Source organism: Symphodus melops (genome assembly GCF_947650265.1).
Source record: "Symphodus melops genome assembly, chromosome: 13".
NCBI classification, from domain to species: Eukaryota; Metazoa; Chordata; class Actinopteri; order Labriformes; family Labridae; genus Symphodus; species Symphodus melops.
This window is the reverse complement of record NC_136703.1, coordinates 21,820,794-21,837,922: the sequence shown is the minus strand read 5'-3', so window position 1 is coordinate 21,837,922 and position 17,129 is coordinate 21,820,794. Positions and strand designations below refer to the sequence as shown.

The 17,129-nt window shown below is 40.7% G+C and overlaps 3 protein-coding genes across 3 annotated transcripts; all 3 read right to left on the bottom strand.

Annotated features, from left to right (window-relative positions):
* Window positions 1–450: 450 nt before the first annotated feature.
* fkbp1aa (FKBP prolyl isomerase 1Aa) lies at window positions 451–3,995 on the bottom strand (the record flags this gene model as incomplete). Its single annotated transcript, XM_079360301.1, has 5 exons — window positions 451–1,359; window positions 2,815–2,991; window positions 3,100–3,212; window positions 3,714–3,761; window positions 3,866–3,995. The coding sequence occupies 4 exons, from the start codon at window positions 3,993–3,995 to the stop codon at window positions 2,860–2,862; spliced, it is 423 nt and encodes a 140-aa protein (XP_079216427.1). The 3' UTR covers window positions 451–1,359; window positions 2,815–2,859.
* Window positions 3,996–5,381: 1,386 nt separating this feature from the next.
* mfsd2al2 (major facilitator superfamily domain containing 2a-like 2) lies at window positions 5,382–13,333 on the bottom strand. Its single transcript, XM_079360320.1, has 14 exons — window positions 13,243–13,333; window positions 12,529–12,648; window positions 12,322–12,446; window positions 12,107–12,239; window positions 10,727–10,805; window positions 10,445–10,608; window positions 9,705–9,795; window positions 9,472–9,593; window positions 8,904–8,987; window positions 8,224–8,307; window positions 8,022–8,134; window positions 7,644–7,787; window positions 7,386–7,562; window positions 5,382–6,334 (listed from the first exon to the last, which is right to left on the bottom strand). Exons 1-14 carry the CDS (start codon window positions 13,330–13,332, stop codon window positions 5,998–6,000), a joined length of 1,863 nt encoding a protein of 620 aa, XP_079216446.1. The 5' UTR covers window position 13,333; the 3' UTR covers window positions 5,382–5,997.
* Window positions 13,334–14,001: 668 nt separating this feature from the next.
* On the bottom strand, window positions 14,002–17,127 carry fam110a (family with sequence similarity 110 member A). The gene is made up of 2 exons (XM_079360229.1): window positions 16,959–17,127; window positions 14,002–15,795 (listed from the first exon to the last, which is right to left on the bottom strand). The coding sequence occupies exon 2, from the start codon at window positions 15,644–15,646 to the stop codon at window positions 14,405–14,407; it is 1,242 nt and encodes a 413-aa protein (XP_079216355.1). The 5' UTR covers window positions 15,647–15,795; window positions 16,959–17,127; the 3' UTR covers window positions 14,002–14,404.
* Between the last annotated feature and the right edge of the window lie 2 nt (window positions 17,128–17,129).

Sequence of the window (17,129 nt, the reverse complement as noted above, 5' to 3'; positions counted from 1 at the left end):
CAGTGTGAAGTATAATTGTTGCAAATCACAGCTTTATCATGCAAAACAACTAAGATTTCAAGGATCAAGAAGAAATGTGGATTCAATTCAAGCTTTTTTTCGCAAATAAAGTCTGATGTGTGTGTAGTTTGATCTTCTCATATTACAGAGCTTTGAACCTCTAAATTTACCTCTTATTTTCACTGTCTGGTCTCAGATGGACTCCACCCATATACTTAGTCCATGTACTTTTGATTGCTTAACACTGACTCATGAAACTCGACCCTCCAGCACCAATTAGTACATGCAAAAAGAAATATTTCAAAGGGGTTTACTTTGTGTGCACAAGAATGAAGGATGTTTCCTCCTGTCTACCTGCTATTAAACCTGCAGGGATTATAAATCCCATTTTAAGAGAATGCTGTAATCAAAAAATGAGATGCAGCTTTCCAAAAGGAAGACAAGCAGAAGTTAGTGTTAAAATTACTCTTTTATTGTGTTTAGAGTAAAGAACAGACCTTTTACAACATCCACAGCTTGTTACACACAACTCCTTCAAATGAAGACAATCACAAAGCCCATAATGTGCCTACGAGTCTGTCTTTGGGGGAACTTACCATGCAAGATCAGAAACCTTTCTACAACACTAAATCATTTCCCCATGACTTCTTCTGGCAGAACAACAAGTTTAACCTCAAAATGTTCTTAAAAGCAATCAAGTAAAATGTCAAGTTGTCAACATTTCAGCAACAGTTGTTGATTCTTATGAATTAAAAACTGATGCTTCGGTACAGACGAAGACGATTCTAAATCTGCAAAGACTGTAGGCTGTTCATGGCAATAATGTGCTTGATTCATGAATCCCTGGTTACAAACTACTCTATACTTTGAATTGAGCTCAATGACATGTATCACAAAAAGTAATTCATAGAAATATCATTGTGTCAAACATCTTATTCTTACATTTATTCAAGAGAATTCATTACCCGCAAATCAATACAATTTGAGTTTAAAGGCCACTGAGCCACAGGAATGAGTTGGATTAAATATTTATGACACTTATTTAAAACCTGGACCTGATGGCTGACACTTTTTGTCCATTTTAAGTCAGAAAAAAAAAGAAAAAAAAAAGACATCACCATAAAAAATACAAAGCAGAATATAACAAAAGACGTGGGATGGCCTATGACTTATTACAGTGTGGAATCTAAAGCATAGCATGAAGGATAATGTTTTTTAAAGCAAGTGATGTAACACAATTTGGATCTAAATGGAAAGGAGAGTGCACTAGTGAATCTATAGACATAGGTCCTATGCAGGGATCAAGAGTGAGAATCTTCTGTTAACATTTTCCTCCATGTTCCCAAGATAGGAGTCAACCTGCAGCCACAAGAGAAACAGATCAGTGATCAGCAGGAGGGGATTAAACGATCTAAAGACTGAAGCTTCATCTCTAAACACCACTGGATAAATGACAATGTCTGAATGCATTGTTACTACACGATACCTCACAATATGTTTTAAAGATCATTACAATCAAGGACAATATAAAATCAATCAGACAAATAATTCATTGAGATGCTAAATGCATTGGTGCCTCATAGCGTCTGCGTATGGGGCACTTGTCTTAACCGCTAGTCTATCCGACGCTCCATGCATTGGCGTTTCAACAATTTGGAACGATGATCAACAGGTTCGAAAAGTTGTGATGACCCAACTTTTCAAAAATCTGGATGATAGATAAAAATGTGTACATTTTAAAAGTAAATGTACAACCTGAGAAGTACAAAAGCAATTCCTGAGTGTCGGATTGGTAAACGCCCTCCTTACCGACTTCCCTCCTTCATGAACGTCTCTATTCATACAACCAGATCTTAAAATTGGGTCACTTTAAAAATACCAAAGGTAAGGACTGAGCGGTGAAAGCCTGCTTTTAGTGTTGCTGCACCCATTATGTGGAACAACTTTCAAATGACCGCTGAGTTACCTTCTCTTGTATCGCACCGTGTTTTTTTTTTTTTTAAATCAACTGCTTCAAAATGGGACTTTGTACAGGTTTACAACAATCAGTGTGTGTTTATGAATGCATCTTTAAATATCTGAACTGTGTTTTAAAGGTTTTTTTTCTTGTTCTAGCCTGTGTCGTTTTGCTGCAGGGCTTGACCCTCAAGACATTAATAAATAAAAGATGAACCAACAAAAAGCTAAAATCCAAAAATCTAAAATAATATTCATAAGTTGACTTCAGTTTTATTTCTTTACAAAATGTAGAAACCCTTCACAATTACAACCAAAGTACTGTGAACCCAGTATCTTGAGTTGAATGTGTGACTCTTTAATTAAAGTGCATGTGCAAAATGTAATGTACACACTATATTGTAAAAGGGTATCACTTGCACTTATATATATCATTATATCCTGACTCAGTTCAAAAACAGGTATATAGAAGCGATTTTTACTCAGAAAGTAAAAAGAGGAAGAAGGAAGCCCATAATAACAGACTACAAAGATGTACTGTTAAAAAAAAGTCTAGGAAACTGTCTTAACTTTATTTCTGTATAAACCTAAAACGGTTGTAATATGTGATTAAGACTGAAAACGGAGAAGGAGTAGTAAGTTTATTCTTCTTACTACTCCTTTTCAGACATGTTACACTGTTTAAATACTTTATTTATTTCAACTTATTTTATTTTTTTCTGTCTTTATTATTTTTTGGTTAATTTTTTCACGTTTGAAATAAAACAATAATACTAAAACCATACATGACGCATCACTTTCACAAAACATGCAGCACATTATCATGTTGGTAGTATTAATAATGTCAAGACTTCTCACCCTGAAAATCTGAGTGGAATTGAAACAAAGCCGAGTGCACAGGTTTCAGACTTCCAGGCTGATCAGCTCCACGTCGAAGGTGAGGGTGGCGTTGGGTGGGATGATTCCTGGGTGCCCTTTGAGGCCATAGGCATAGTCTGGTGAACAAACCAACTTAGCCCTCTGGCCTACACTCATCTGTGCCAAGAGAGGGGGGGAAATACTTCAGAGCTCAGATTTATGATGAAAGAAAAACATGCATGATGTCCACAATCAACATGTCAGTAATCAAAACAAGTTCAGCACCTGAGCTACTCCTTCCTCCCATCCACGGATCACCTCCTGTTTTCCAATCTTAAATTTGAAGGGCTTTCCTCGGGACCTCGAAGAGTCAAAGACTTTTCCATCTGCCAGTGTGCCTGACAAAAAAAAATATAATAAAACATCAGCTTTTCAAACCCAGGAAGTTAAGTTGCGGATGAATCCCATTTTCTGCACCAAGCTGCCAAACTAACGGTGAGCTAGCCTTAACATTAGCATCATGGGACCGGTTAGCTTACGTTATGTGGGTGACAGACAGCAGATAAAGTCCCTTTAGCTTCAATCTTCCTTCAGTGGGATGCAACAAGCATGTAGATACTACAAGTGAGCGACTTAATACAAGTCAAGCACACGACAGTCGAACTATTACAACAAGTAAATCAGCAAAAAGGGATGCTAGCTAACTAGCATAAAAAAAGCAGCAGTTGGAAGCAAACACCCTTAAAAAAACAATTTGCCACCAGCTTGGTCAACCTTTTATTTGAAGCAAAAACAACCAGCTTTCAAACCACATTGCGTTGCCTTGTGGTGAAGTTATCTCTCTGATGACACATTTGGTGCAAACATGGTTTTAGCTCGGTTCAGTTAGCATCACTCACCCACATAGTGCACCACGACACACTGTCCCTTCTTTGGGAATGTCCGCCCTGAAAAAGGAGATAAAAGAGAAAAAGTGTGTAAAATAATGAACCGCATACAGTGTGTGAATCATATAGAGTAAAACGAGGTTAAAAAAGCAGTTTATTCGCACCATCTCCTGGAGTTATGGTCTCAATTTCTACTCCCATTTTGTCGTCTCTGTATCCTTCCTCTCGACCACCCTGCAGTGTGAGCGGAAGCAGGAGGCAGGGGCGGCCTAACAGCCCGCACAAGCCCACCATCATGCATTATAATAATAATAATAATATTAAAAACATTTTCATATTTTAAAACTCCTTTTGAAAAAGAAAAAAAACTAGATTTTATTGTGCAAAACATGTCAAAAAGTGTATTTTACACTAATTTATGGTAAACCTTACCTGTTGTTAGATGGATCTACACAGATCCACCTTATTTTTACATTTAACATACATTTTTTGCATAGTTAAAACCCACAAGTAAAGTTTATTTAAATCTTTGAATTTGTAATATTATTACATTTCTCTAAATGTTGAAAACTAAACTAAAATGTTTGTCAATGTTTATACATACATACAATGTTTCATGCATATATTTATAAAATATATTTTAAGCTATATATTTATACATTTTAAAGCATGTTTTGCACTGTTAAAACAAACGGCTAACAGTCTTTAAATTTTTATATTTGTGTAAATATTGAAAGCAAATTTGCACTTAAAAACAAAAAAAGTCAAATGTTTTTTAATATTTATACTTTTTTTAAAGCATTTAAAATGTATTTAAAACTTTGTGTAAATATTTTAAAAGCGTAATATGAATCGTTAAAAACAATTTTGTGTTTATTCTGTATTTCATCAACTGTTGCAATTTCACAACCATTTAAAAGGTAAGTTTAGACTTACATTTTATTTTACTTGTTTCAGTATAACAGTTTAGATATTATGCCCAGTTGGAAAAGTGTGTTTACATGCACAAGTGAATACACTTTTCCAACTTGGCATAATATCTAAACTGTTAAACTGAAACAAGTAAAATATAATGTCTAAATATATGTACAGGGTTTTTTTTATGGTTTGTTTTTTTTTTTTCCAAAATTTTGCTCTAAACTGGTAGAGGAAGAGAGGAAGAGAGGAAGAGTCAGGAGAGGTCGCGGCGACCTCACCCTCCCCTGCCCCCCAGGAGGCGTGATGCGGGGTCAGGAGAGGAAACGCACCTACGACTACGTTTTTTTTTTTTTGCTCAGTCATAAAATCAATCAACTTATGAAGAAGAACATAACCACTGATTCTGGCATCTGATTAGGATGCCTCCTTCATGCATCCCTATGGATGTCTTCCCAGCATTTCTCACTAGGCCAAGACCCTGTGGTAGAGCCAGAGCTTGCTTAAGGGGGTTACATCTGCCCTGTGAAAGCCTTGGAGTCCCCCGGGAGGAGCAGGAAAACGTTACAGGAGAGAGGGATGTCTGGGTCAACTTTCTTAGCCTGCTGCCACTGCGACCTGACCCCAGATAAGCAGAAAGCAATGGATGGATGTTCAGCATAAACTTTCCATCTCTGATTATGTTTTTCTATTAGGGGCAACAAAAGCAAACTCAACATTAAGATACCATCACAGTTTAATATTTAAAGGTTTTTGCAGAGAGTTTTCCATTTACACATCAACACTTATGGAGACAATAAAAAAACTGAAATCTAACAATGACACATAGTTGGTCTAAAGGTCTGTTATCTATCTGCTTTACAGTGACAATTAACTCTTGCCAGATATGACTCCTCTGTTATGTCATGCCTGCAATGTGGAAGGCGCGGCTCTGAAATGGTTCAGTGAGATCTTTCTGCCTCTGATCCGGCATCGGAGGTAACAGAGGAAAATAATGTGAAGATGGTGGAAATGTGTTACATCAGAGACGGCGGGACACATCAGTGTGTCTGAGTGTTAGTATTTTTTAATCTTCAGCTATACAGGGCCTTTGCAGAATCACAATGTGTAATATGTAACTGTTACTTACACTGCAGTTTTGAGAGATCAAAAGAAACACAAGTCAAAATGACAAATTTGAGCTTTAGCAGTGTTTGTAAGCAAGCGTTGTTCCATTCAGGCTCATTACGCTTTGCCGTTTCTTTTCCTGAGTCTCTTTGTGTATTTGAGGCTAATAGGTGCTTGCTGCAGGCTCACATTTAGTGTTCTGACATGAGAGCTCCCAGCAATAAAAAACAAAGACATCTTACGAAATGTCAAACCATCGCTCTAAGGTGTCTTACTAAACCCACGACACTTTGGATTTCTTGTTTGACCTGTTGGAGGAAGACCCAGAACCTCTCTGGGAGGAATTTCGCACCAATCTTTCCTCTTCTGAGTGCCGGTGCAGGCTGAGTCTCTGCTTATGACATTGAGGATTTTCATTTGACTGGACAACAGCTTTAGGCCTGCTATACTCTCCAGAGTGACTCTTTGATGCATGCGACTGGACAGACAACCTGACTGAGCTTTTCTTATCATGACTGAAGTTACACTGTGAGGTATTTGACGGCTGTTGCAGGATTGCTGGCTGAGCTGCGTTTTCCCTTGAGCCCAATGATGAAGATGTAGCTTCTGGCCTGGATAAAGAAATGCATTTAAAATGACAATCACGATTAATTTGATAGATTAAAAAACAAATCAGTCAAATGTAGTACAGCTGATGTGCAGCAACCAGGTACATTTGGCACCATGTCAGATAGCGTGTTGTTTAATGGCACATGTGAGACCTTAAAACTGGAATATTGTATGCTGAGCTGACAAATCTGAAAAACGTCATGTTAAAAAGACTTCCTGTACATCAACAGCTATTTATATTTCACTCTCGTGAATTGCTTTGTGTACTCGGAGTGTTCCTTCTTTCAATGTCTGACATTTTGCAAAATATGCACACCCTTTCTTGGCAAACTTTGAACAGAGCCAGACTAGCTGTTCTGCCTCTGCTCTTTGTGCTGAGTGGATCCAGCAGGCTGTGGCTTTATTTAGAAGACGGAGGTGAAGGTAGATTCAATCTTGTCATCTAAATTTTGGCAAGCAAATGAAAAAGTGAGGTTTCCAACATGCCAAGCTGTTGATTTTAATTTCTTGTTGTAGATCAACAGCTGTGCTAGCAAACAGAATACTTAAAAGCTTTCATATAGCTTATGACCAGGCTTCTGAATGGCCTCTGACCGTGATCCCATACTGCCGGTAACAGTTGACATGACAACAATGACATGTTAGATTTTTTTGTTTGATAGTTGTTAACAGTTTCTATTTACATATCCAACAGTTATTTATCAATACTCTCATCCCCCTGAACTTTGTGTCTGAAGCCTTGATGAACTTAATTCAAACATTCACTCACTTATAGCTTTCCAACAAGTTCTCTAGGAAAGCGTAGAATAGCTGCCTAAATATCCATAATCTTTACCCTGTCTATATCTGTCTGTTGTTTGTGGCAGGCAGGGTGGAGAGGGTTTTCTGAGCTCTTTGCTATGATAGCAGAAAGTAAAACCAAACTGGGAACTTATTGGTCGTATCTTAATCAATACACTGACTCTGCAAGTTTTTATATTGTGATTAATTTTATACACTATTATTTTAAAAGGGAGGCGAGGTTCTCAATTGGGAGGTTTAGTCTCCACTTACAGAACTGAGCTCAGCTGATCCTGGGGCTGCAAACACTGCCTCTCCTTGATTGGGTAATACCAAAAGATGACCATCCCTATCAGCAGAAGTGCGATGGGCACAGGTGAGAAGAGCACTATCAGAGCTGTCACCACTCCTTCACCATGGTTACACGAGCCTGCTCTGTAGCCCACAAACCTGCAGACAGGGAGAAAACAAAACCTGAAAGACCCTCAAATGGGCTTAAAAGTGAACATAAAGTGAGACTGATTGACTCACTGTAATGTCAGCGTAGAGATTCCAACAGCCAGGCCTCCTGCCAGCTTAATGCAGAAGGCGTAGCAGGAGAAAAACAGAGGCTCCAGGTCTCTGCAGGAGGGATTTTTGGCTGCAAAGTCATCCACTACATCAGGGAGCATAGACCTGAGGCCGATACACAACAAGCAGACTTATCTTGTGTCAAAACCTTGTGTCATTGCAGGCGAAGAAAAGGGATTGGTCAACAAAATAGATGATTCCTAGAATGTTGTGGCCAGGGTCAGGTAAAGGCAGACTGAATGATTCATGTGCACCGCATTGAGTCCTGAGACTGATTAGATCTGACAGGGGCCGTTGAGAGGACAGAGGACTGCGTGTCCTAGCAGAGACCTGACTCACCAGGGTAGCAAGAATAAAGTCGCCACGCTGAATCCCATCAAAACGCACATGATCATAAAAACTGGCAGGTTACTGGGAACACAGGCGATTATAATGACAGCTGGGATGAAGAGCTGGGAAAGAAAAAATGAGGCAGTAAGAGGGAGGCAGAAGGTGTGGGAATTACTTGAATCATTCGAGGTACTGTACACAGATTTCCTACCGACAGTCCGATAAAAACGGTGTTCTTTTTTCCTATTGTCAGGAGAACCATTTGCCAATGAGGAACTGCTATGGCGGCAGAACCCTGTGGAAATATTGAGCCTGTTTCACTTGAAATTTAAAATGCATGCTGAAAAATTCATTAGCGGACTGTTGCACGGAGGCTGAAAACATCCCTGCATGCACTGTCATGCAATTTTCTCCATCACAACTTAATTACCCTCTGAACTAGAAATAGCTTGCTTTATCCTGTTTATCCTCCTTTATCCCAAAAAACTCATGAATCGCAATGAAGGAACTGAAAATGAGTGTCAATACATTTGTTCACACCTGATTTCAGTTTTATGAAGTTCAATTTCTTGATTGACTGCCATGGTTCACTGCTGAACAGTCATTGAAGAACTGTCTGTTGTATTGTCGATCAATAATGATCACTTCTCTATCTGATATTTTCAGCTTTTATCAGTTGATACTGACGTCAAAAAGGATCACGTGTGCATGATGAAGGCATACACATCTGATGAGCAAAAAGAGATAAAGTAAACTAAATAAATTACCTTGTGACTTTGGAATAAAAGGGCATAACAAGGATTTCAGGCACAGCTGTTTTCAGCCCCCTTACTTATCACATTTTTAAACATCTTTACAAGCACAGTGTGTGTTTCTATTGTTGAATCTTACCAGTAGAACCAGTAGGAGGTGCTGGAAATGGGCCCCTTGCCCAGCTGCATGACTGCAAAAAAGCGCAAAATTACCCATGGACATCTGAGAGTTGGAACAGAGAGTAAAAATAGATGTTATTTTTTCTGATAACCATAAAGTACATGTCGCAGAAAAGGCAGAAAACCGATAAAGAATAGTAAACCTTTAGCAGAGATTGAAAAAAAATACTACATAAATCATGTTTGTTGCCATGGAGATTGAAATATATTTGCCTTAGCACTCCGCTGAATGTTACACAACAAAAGACATCAAAGTATGCTTTTTAGAAGCCAAGTCTTAAAGGTTAAAATATTTAAAAATGTACAAATAATTAAAAGAAAAAGAAGAGTTAAATGTTTAAAGCCAAGAGCATGTCAGTGTAACACATTTAGGGAGACACTCAGAGAGGAGACACATTCTCATACTTTAATATTGGTTGTAATGTCCATAAGGTGGGCTATGGCTGTGTGCACAGGGTCAGCTTTAATCTCTCTGTGCTGAGCTGATTAAAGAAGAGTCAGCACAGCAGCTGTGATCTCAACTGTACCTGAAAGGAAAGAACACAGAACACAAAGCCAAGCACCAGGCGCTGGTAAGGAATGTGACATGTCAGCATCTTCAGAGAGGTCAGATAGGAGGGTCGTACATTGTCATCAGAGCAGGGAGGCGCTGGAAATAACAGATATCAGAGAAGAGTGGTGATGAAATGAAACTCCAAGGAGCTCATAAATAAACATCTTCATACAGTTTGAACACTGAGAGTTGGTCACTTTTACTCACCTCTCTGCTCCTCCACCCCCAAGAAGAGAACCAGGCTGCCCAGGAAAAACAGAGCACCCATGACCAGTGCAGAGGTCAGGAAGGCCTTTTCCTGGTGCCAAAATAAAACACATTACATTTAAAGACAATTCAACAAAAAAACATATTTCTACAACCTACTTCAATGCATTAAGTCGAGATCTCGAGAAAGCAACTGGAAATGACTTTTTACTACTGGAAAATGGAATAAATAAAATGTCAGTGGGATGTGCAGTGATAATGGTAGAAGCAGATTTAATTTCTTTGGCAGTTATGACTCCATGCTTTGTTTCTGCCATAACGGAGATGAGAGAGTGAATAAGTCCTAGAGTTCATTCACCTCCATCTGGGCCTATTTTTATTTTTTGTTTACCCCTCTCCACTCTTATTCCCTGGGTTTACCCCGGGTGCTCAGGTTATTTCCCCACATTTTTAATCCGTATAAAGCTATTCCTAAAGCCTACAATCATCTTCCTTGATATAATTAAAATGAACTTACAATGGTTTGTTTTTGCTAATTTATAATGGCTTGCAAAACAACATATTCACATGAACACACAACAATGCCTTTGTTGAGTTAAGAACAGTAAATTACAGGGTAACAAGATCTCCCTGGGACAGCACAAAGCCAAAGCAAAGCTGCAAGGTTGCTGAAGAAACCTGCGTTTTGACTCAGCTAGAGCGACCAGCATTGTTTGAAAGAATAGAAGTACAACTTTTACCGTTTCCCTCAGAGATGCCGTTTGTGGTGAAGATGTGCTTTGTGGTGTTTCATGAGCCTGGTCCAGGTGATCACAGGCCTCCTGTTTTTCCGTGTTATACACAGCAACGACTTGACCCTGAATTACAGAAGCCAGCAGCATCGCCAGCATCTCCACACTCATTCCTGCCACAGAGGAAGAAGAAGAAGAAGAAGAAGAAGAAGAAGAAGAAGAAGAAGAAGAAGGGGGCGAGGACTTTTTACAGTCTGTTTGGGCCTAACTAAGGAGTAAGTGTGGTCTTACTGTAGGCTGTGGCAGAGTCTCTGTCTCTGTGATCTCCCCCCAGGAACATGTTGAGAGAGAGGAAGGGGACGTTGTAGCACTGTTAATGGATGACAGAGGAGAATGTGACGCCAAGTGGCAGCACATACAACGGTGTGAAACTCTGTAACCATGGTGACAAAGCCTGCAGCGAAAAAAAATGGCAGATCTAACAGGGACATGAGAATAGTATGAAACACTGTCACAGACAGACAGACAGACAGACAGACAGACAGACAGACAGACAGGCAGGCAGGCAGACAGACAGACAGACAGACAGACAGACAGACAGACAGACAGACAGACAGACAGACAGACAGACAGACAGACAGACAGACAGACAGACAGACAGACAGACAGACAGACAGACAGACAGACAGACAGACAGATAGATAGATAGATAGATAGATAGATAGATAGATAGATAGATAGATAGATAGATAGATAGATAGATAGATAGATAGATAGATACTTTATTGATCCCGAGGGAAATTCAAGAAACTGCGAGGACGTGAATATGTCTGAGGGGAAAACAAGATGAAGACCAAAAAAATATGCAAAGATAAAGAAGAATGAAATTGGTACAAAGAGTGATGGAAAACCTTATTTAAATTAAAGTACCAGGGATAACTTTCCCCCCAGCAAAATGTTCCTAAAGCATCACGATGTAAAATCTATTTGATGTTATGAAATTGTTAAATTAAATAAGTTAATGTTTGACTGCTTGAGGTAGGGAAATACTTTGAAGTAATTTTTCTACAGTTAAATCCAGTGCTACCTAACCTTGGGGTGGGGGTCCCCTTCGAATTCATAACATAAATCACCTTTGATGATTAATATGAGAGGAAACGTTCTGACACGTGTGTTTTCAGGTTGAGGATTTTTCTTCTTTTTTAAAATATTTTGTGAACAAATGACATCTCATATTATGGTGGCCCTGAGGATCAAACCAAAACTTCACAAAACTCAATAACATTTCAGAAACTCTGAATTTTGATGAAATGTTTCTGTGTTTTGACCCTCAGGGCCACCATAGTGTTTTTGTGCCACACACCGCTTCTTGTTACGTAATCGTCTCAGAAGGGGAAATCATTCTTTGGTTGAACTGCTAAAAACCAAAGACGTTCAATGTGACGAGGATCTGCACAGCTGCTTTTTTTGGGTTGTATTTCTAAGTATACCATGTTTTTTAAATATATCTAAATTTCAAAAGTAGCTTCAGATACAATTGAAGGAGTTATATGTGAATATTTCCCCCTGGAGGTAAAAGTCTCTCTTATTGTGCTGAAGCACACTACTTGAAGTAATGTCCTTTCCCACCAGAACAAGAAGTACCTTTAAGTGCCACTTACACTGACTTACACTCATAAGGGTCTCAAACAGGCAGGCCGCTGTGATGAACCAGAGTGCTGTGAGAGCCTGAGACATGGAGCCTTGTGGAACAAACCACATCAGCAGATACAAGAAGACAGCAAACGGAGTGGAAAGAACCAGCCTGTCAGAAAAAAACAAAAAAAAAACATCATCAGCTCACTTCAATGCAGCGCCTCTAAATGCAAGATGAACAACCAACCAACCAGGGAGTGAGCTTGCCGATGGGGGTCCACTGACTGCGGCTCACCAGATAGCCCACCAGAGGGTCCGTCACAGCGTCCCAGGCCCGACTCACAAACAAAATGATAGAAACATAGTAGGCGTCCATCTGTGAAATACTGAGGGGGTTTATTCTAAAACGGACATAACATTTGTTGATCTGTGTATGTGGGGATGACTTTAACTCTTACCTGCACAACATCAAGGAGAAATATCTGCATGGACACACCTATAGCGACCGTGGTGACCTGATATGGGACCCCACCTGCAGCATAACACAACTTCCTGGCCAGAGGAATCCCCCCCGACCCCTGTGAAGAGCAGACATTAAGAGGACTGTCAGGACATTATCTATGCATGCTGGCAACTCACTCCTGACTTCTGATTGGTCTCTAAGTAAGAAGAGCATAAGACCTTTGTGTTGCTGGGACAAAGTAACTATCCCCTTCTGCTGATTTCAGTGTCTTTCAAAACAAGCTAAAAACTCCTCACAGGAGCTTTAAATAGAGAGATTGGATTAAATCCATGATCAGATGTTAATGTCACAGAGTGCATGTAACAGAAACCAACTTGTATTTCCGGTTCTCTTTATGCTCAGTGCAGGTTCACACTTATTAAATACACTGTGGCGAAGTGTTAGAGAAGACACTTTTACTTCTCATGGTGCTCTCTTGACTGAGGAGGATGGTTGTTGGTTTTTACAGATGTGTAATCCAATCAATCAAACTACCTCTCTAAACATCTCACTTTAAAGGATGAATTCAAAAATAAATATGAGAGAGACATGAAACCACACCGTCATTGATTTAATTCAGTCGTTTAAAAGATTCACTGCACGAATGAAACTCTTATGATTTTAATACAAATGCTGAAGCAGGAACAAACAAATCTTTTTGAAAACTTACCCTCTGTGATGAGTTGCTGTCCGTGTTCTGTCTAAACAACCGACTCTTAAATGTCCGCACTTCATCTTTTAAATCCTTCAGACGATTCATTATTTGACTGCGAGTTTCAGCCTTCAACAGTCTGACATGTTAAGTAACAGCTCTCTCGACACAGATACTCTTGAGTTAAGGTGATGCTTGTTCCACACTGGAATCTGGTCGAACCACTCCTTACTGTGTGAGAGTGAAGTGTGTAATCCACGCCAACTACTTATATCTATAGAAAGAACAACTAATTATTATGTATGTAGGGCTTCACGTAGCTTGATTTAGATACATTTAATGTATTCACTGCTATTGATTTTTGGTTCAGAAAATGATCGATTGATACAAGTCGATGAGTAGGATGCAGGTGAGTACAACACTGCACTCTGCTGTCCATAAGCTCTATGAATGAAACACTAACACAGCTTTCTAAGATGGCGCAGGGTGCACTTTGAAGATGAAGAAAAACAAGATCAGAAATCATGAAAAGGAAAAAAGATTCCTGCACTGATAGGATCATAAGTCTTGATATGGACCGATCTGACCTCTTGCTGAACAGCAGTAAAACTTTCCTCTTATCGAAAGAGGCGTATTGATCCTGGTTTTTGTCTTTCTGACTATGATGTCATATTTAGCTAAATGAACAGCAGCTTTACAGCAATTTACTCATCACATGATACAGATTAAAGATAAGGAGCTTTGTCCCTAAAGTAAATCATTAAGTAATAAACAAGGTGCTTGCCTCATTCAATCTTTAATGGCGTTCTTTCACAGCCTCACAGTGGGATTGTGGTCACTTCAGATAACACTTCAACATCCTCACAATGACACACGACCCCAAAAAAGAAAAAAATAGTAACAAAGAAAATCAGACTTTCACAAAGTAATGAGAAACTTGTCATTAAAAAAGAAAAACGTTTACTCATAGTTCCAGTTTTCAAAATGGAAAAAAAAACAACAAATCAAACTAAAGAAATGGGGAAAAGGTTGCATCAATCTCCACATAAATCACATCAAAAACCTCCGTTACTTCCAGCTCAATCCCACGCTCACATCAGTGTGTTATGAAATTCTGACACGTTGAACTTTTTACTTTTGTTTTTGAGCTTATTTCAGACTTTGAACTTTTTAACACGTCCTATAAATCTGTGCTCTTGTTTGCATTGTCCTTTGCATGACGGAGTCCATACAGCCACTTTATCACTCTGGCATTTCTCTCAATAACAGAAACACCATAAGGAACGCGGCCAGCAGCATTCTTAGCATCTTCCTCCTCCTCCTCCTCGTCTTCTTCCTCTCTGCCCGAGCCCGCAACCTCAGACCCTGGAGCGCTGACGCTGCGGAAACGTGCCAGAGACACAATATCAGAACTAGATCCAGTCCATCTCGGCAGGTCCGCTGGGTCCAGTCCACACAGGTTGAAGAAGCGCTCCAGCTCTGTGCCAGCGCGGGAGAAGCGATCGCTCATGTCCGATTTAGACCGGGTCAGAGAGCGGCGTTTTCTGGAGCTGGAGGAGGACAGACGGGTGACTGCAGGGGATGTAGGAGGTAAAACAGGGAAATTAAGAAGAGGCGGAGCAAGGACGGGGGTTTCATCTGGAGAGGAAGCAGGGTTTTCGGGTTTTGGCAGAGCAACGACAGGTTTCAGCGGATTTATCGCTGTCGTTCTGGGGGGGAAGGGACGCAGATGAGAGGCGACTGGGCGGAGCAGAGACTGGGAGTGTAAAGGCTGAAGGGGTTGTCGAATGAACTGAGGTGGCCTGCAGGGTGTCCTCGCAGGCATGACGTCCACTCTGCGCACCGTCCCTGCAGCAGGAGACCCTGCAGAACCAGGACTCTCTACTCTTGCAGGACCAGAAGCTTTTAGTCTCACTTTAGCTGGACTGGACCAATCAGGACGGGGAGGGGGACACGGTCTCTCCTTTTTCTGAGGAGTCTCTGCAGGTGCCTGCTGAGGAGAGCTTTCTGCACCATCAGGCCTATCCTCTGCTTTTGCACCAGGTTGCAGTCCATCGTTCACACCACTGATGAGGTTACTCAGGTGCTCCAAGTCAAGCTGGACTCCCTCCTGCTTTGCTTTGGTTGGGGTCGGTGTCTTCCTTGTGGGCCGCAGAGTTGTACCAGGGTTCAGCAGAGGTTGCCGCACTTCAGGAGGCCTGACAGGCTGCTGTTTAGAAAGAGCGACCTGACTTTTCACATATTTGGCCTTGTCTGCTTCCAGCCGCTCCACTGCGCTCTGCTTGGGTCTGCTGGTGGCGTTTGGGAAGTGCCGGAGAAAGTCTGGACCCACTGGACCCTTTTGGCGTAGGCGTGGGGGTGTTGCAGTCACAACAATCCTCGCTGGTTGTCTTGGAAGTTGTTGGAGACTCCCTGAAGGCATTTTACAAAACGAGACGTCCTATCTGTTGAAATAAATGTCCTTGTCTCTGCAGTTAGTCTGTGTTTGTGCCGCTGTTAATCTGTTTCCTTAAGATAGGCACCATTCCATTTTTGAAGAAGAGACGACTCTGCGACTTGACATTCAGAGGTCTGTGGGGAAAAAAAAACATCAGATCAATAAAGAGTGACAGCTCAATAAAGAACATTCAATAACACATATAGCCAACCTCTGACAACAAAAACACAAGGCGATTCTAACGCAGCCAACTCCTCAAAAACCTACACCCATAAAGCCGTCCTTTTATTTAGAAAAACAGCCAATCAGACGCTTGATTCCTTCCGGTCTTACAAGTTCATTGGTTGTTAACAACGACAAAGTCAAACAATTAGTCGCAGTCATCCATCTCTCTGCAGACAAACACACAATAAAACTGACACTTTCAGTCAGCAGACAGTGTGTGTGTGTGTGTGTGTGTGTGTGTGTGTGTTAGGGGGTCGTGGGTAAGTGCACCAGTACAGCTGTCAACAAGCTATTGTCTGGAGGTCACACAGAGCAGATCACACAGACAAACAGCTGCTGTGTGAACAGAGACTCCTTAACTTTAAATTAAGCAGCCAGTTTCACGAGGTTGGAGTCATTTTTGCAAAACAGAAATCAGCCGGTAGTCTTTTTCTTCTTTGTTGCCATATCTGCCCCTGAGAGTGCTGAAGGTCGTGATAATGAACTTGATAACTGGAGGCACTCTTTCTGCACATCTCGGCACACTTAAGATACACAGTATGTTTGAACAGTCTGCATCTGCCGGTCACATTCTCCACATATTTGCCATTCCAGTCTGAGCCAGGCCAAAGGTAACCAACTGCTGATGGAGCTGTGAAAACTTTCTGTACATGCAATCTTACCTGCTTTAAAAGCCCCCAGAAACAATGTGGCCTCAAAGGCAACAAGCACTGAGGTAGTCTTTACATATATTCCATTATGGCAGCAGGAGGATGGTGTATTACAAACCAACGAGGAATGTCAAGAGGAGGGTCAGACAAACAAAAATAGAGCCTCTAATGTTGTGTTTCTGAGTCAAGTGCCAACATGTCTTGCAGTTATGAGTGAATTACAAACATGGAAGCAGGAAACCAAAGAAACTGAAACAAAACAAGCAGGTAAACAAAAAGAAATGTCCCGCATGCACTCAAGGCCTATACGTCCTGTCCTGTCCTGTCCTGTCCTGACAAGCCCAGGCCCGTTTGTCTCAATGTGTAGGTTTAATTTAAAGACATTTCTGCCTTTCTTTCTGGCATGTCTACAGAAAACTTACCTTTATTATGCGTGTAAACCTCATGAGTCTTTCTTTTTTTCCTCCTTCTTCAGGTCCACGAATACACCGTGCTCTTCCTGCTGAGGAGTATGTATCCGAAAAGTGAAGACAAACCTGTTTGACAACTCATGTGTGCTCCTCCTGACTCCGCCCTCCTCCCTCCTGATTGGT

Bases quoted from the DNA above. Each gene is read 5' to 3' on its own strand.
- mfsd2al2 (XM_079360320.1), bottom strand. From the start codon at position 13,332: ATGAATCGTCTGAAGGATTTAAAAGATGAAGTGCGGACATTTAAGAGT. The intron at 12,240-12,321 runs GTTGGTTGGTTG...TTTTTCTGACAG, and splicing joins ATCGGCAAGCTCACTCCCTG to GCTGGTTCTTTCCACTCCGT. The intron at 8,308-8,903 runs GTAAGATTCAAC...ATATTTCCACAG, and splicing joins ACCTCCTACTGGTTCTACTG to GGTTCTGCCGCCATAGCAGT.
- fam110a (XM_079360229.1), bottom strand. From the start codon at position 15,646: ATGCCTTCAGGGAGTCTCCAACAACTTCCAAGACAACCAGCGAGGATT.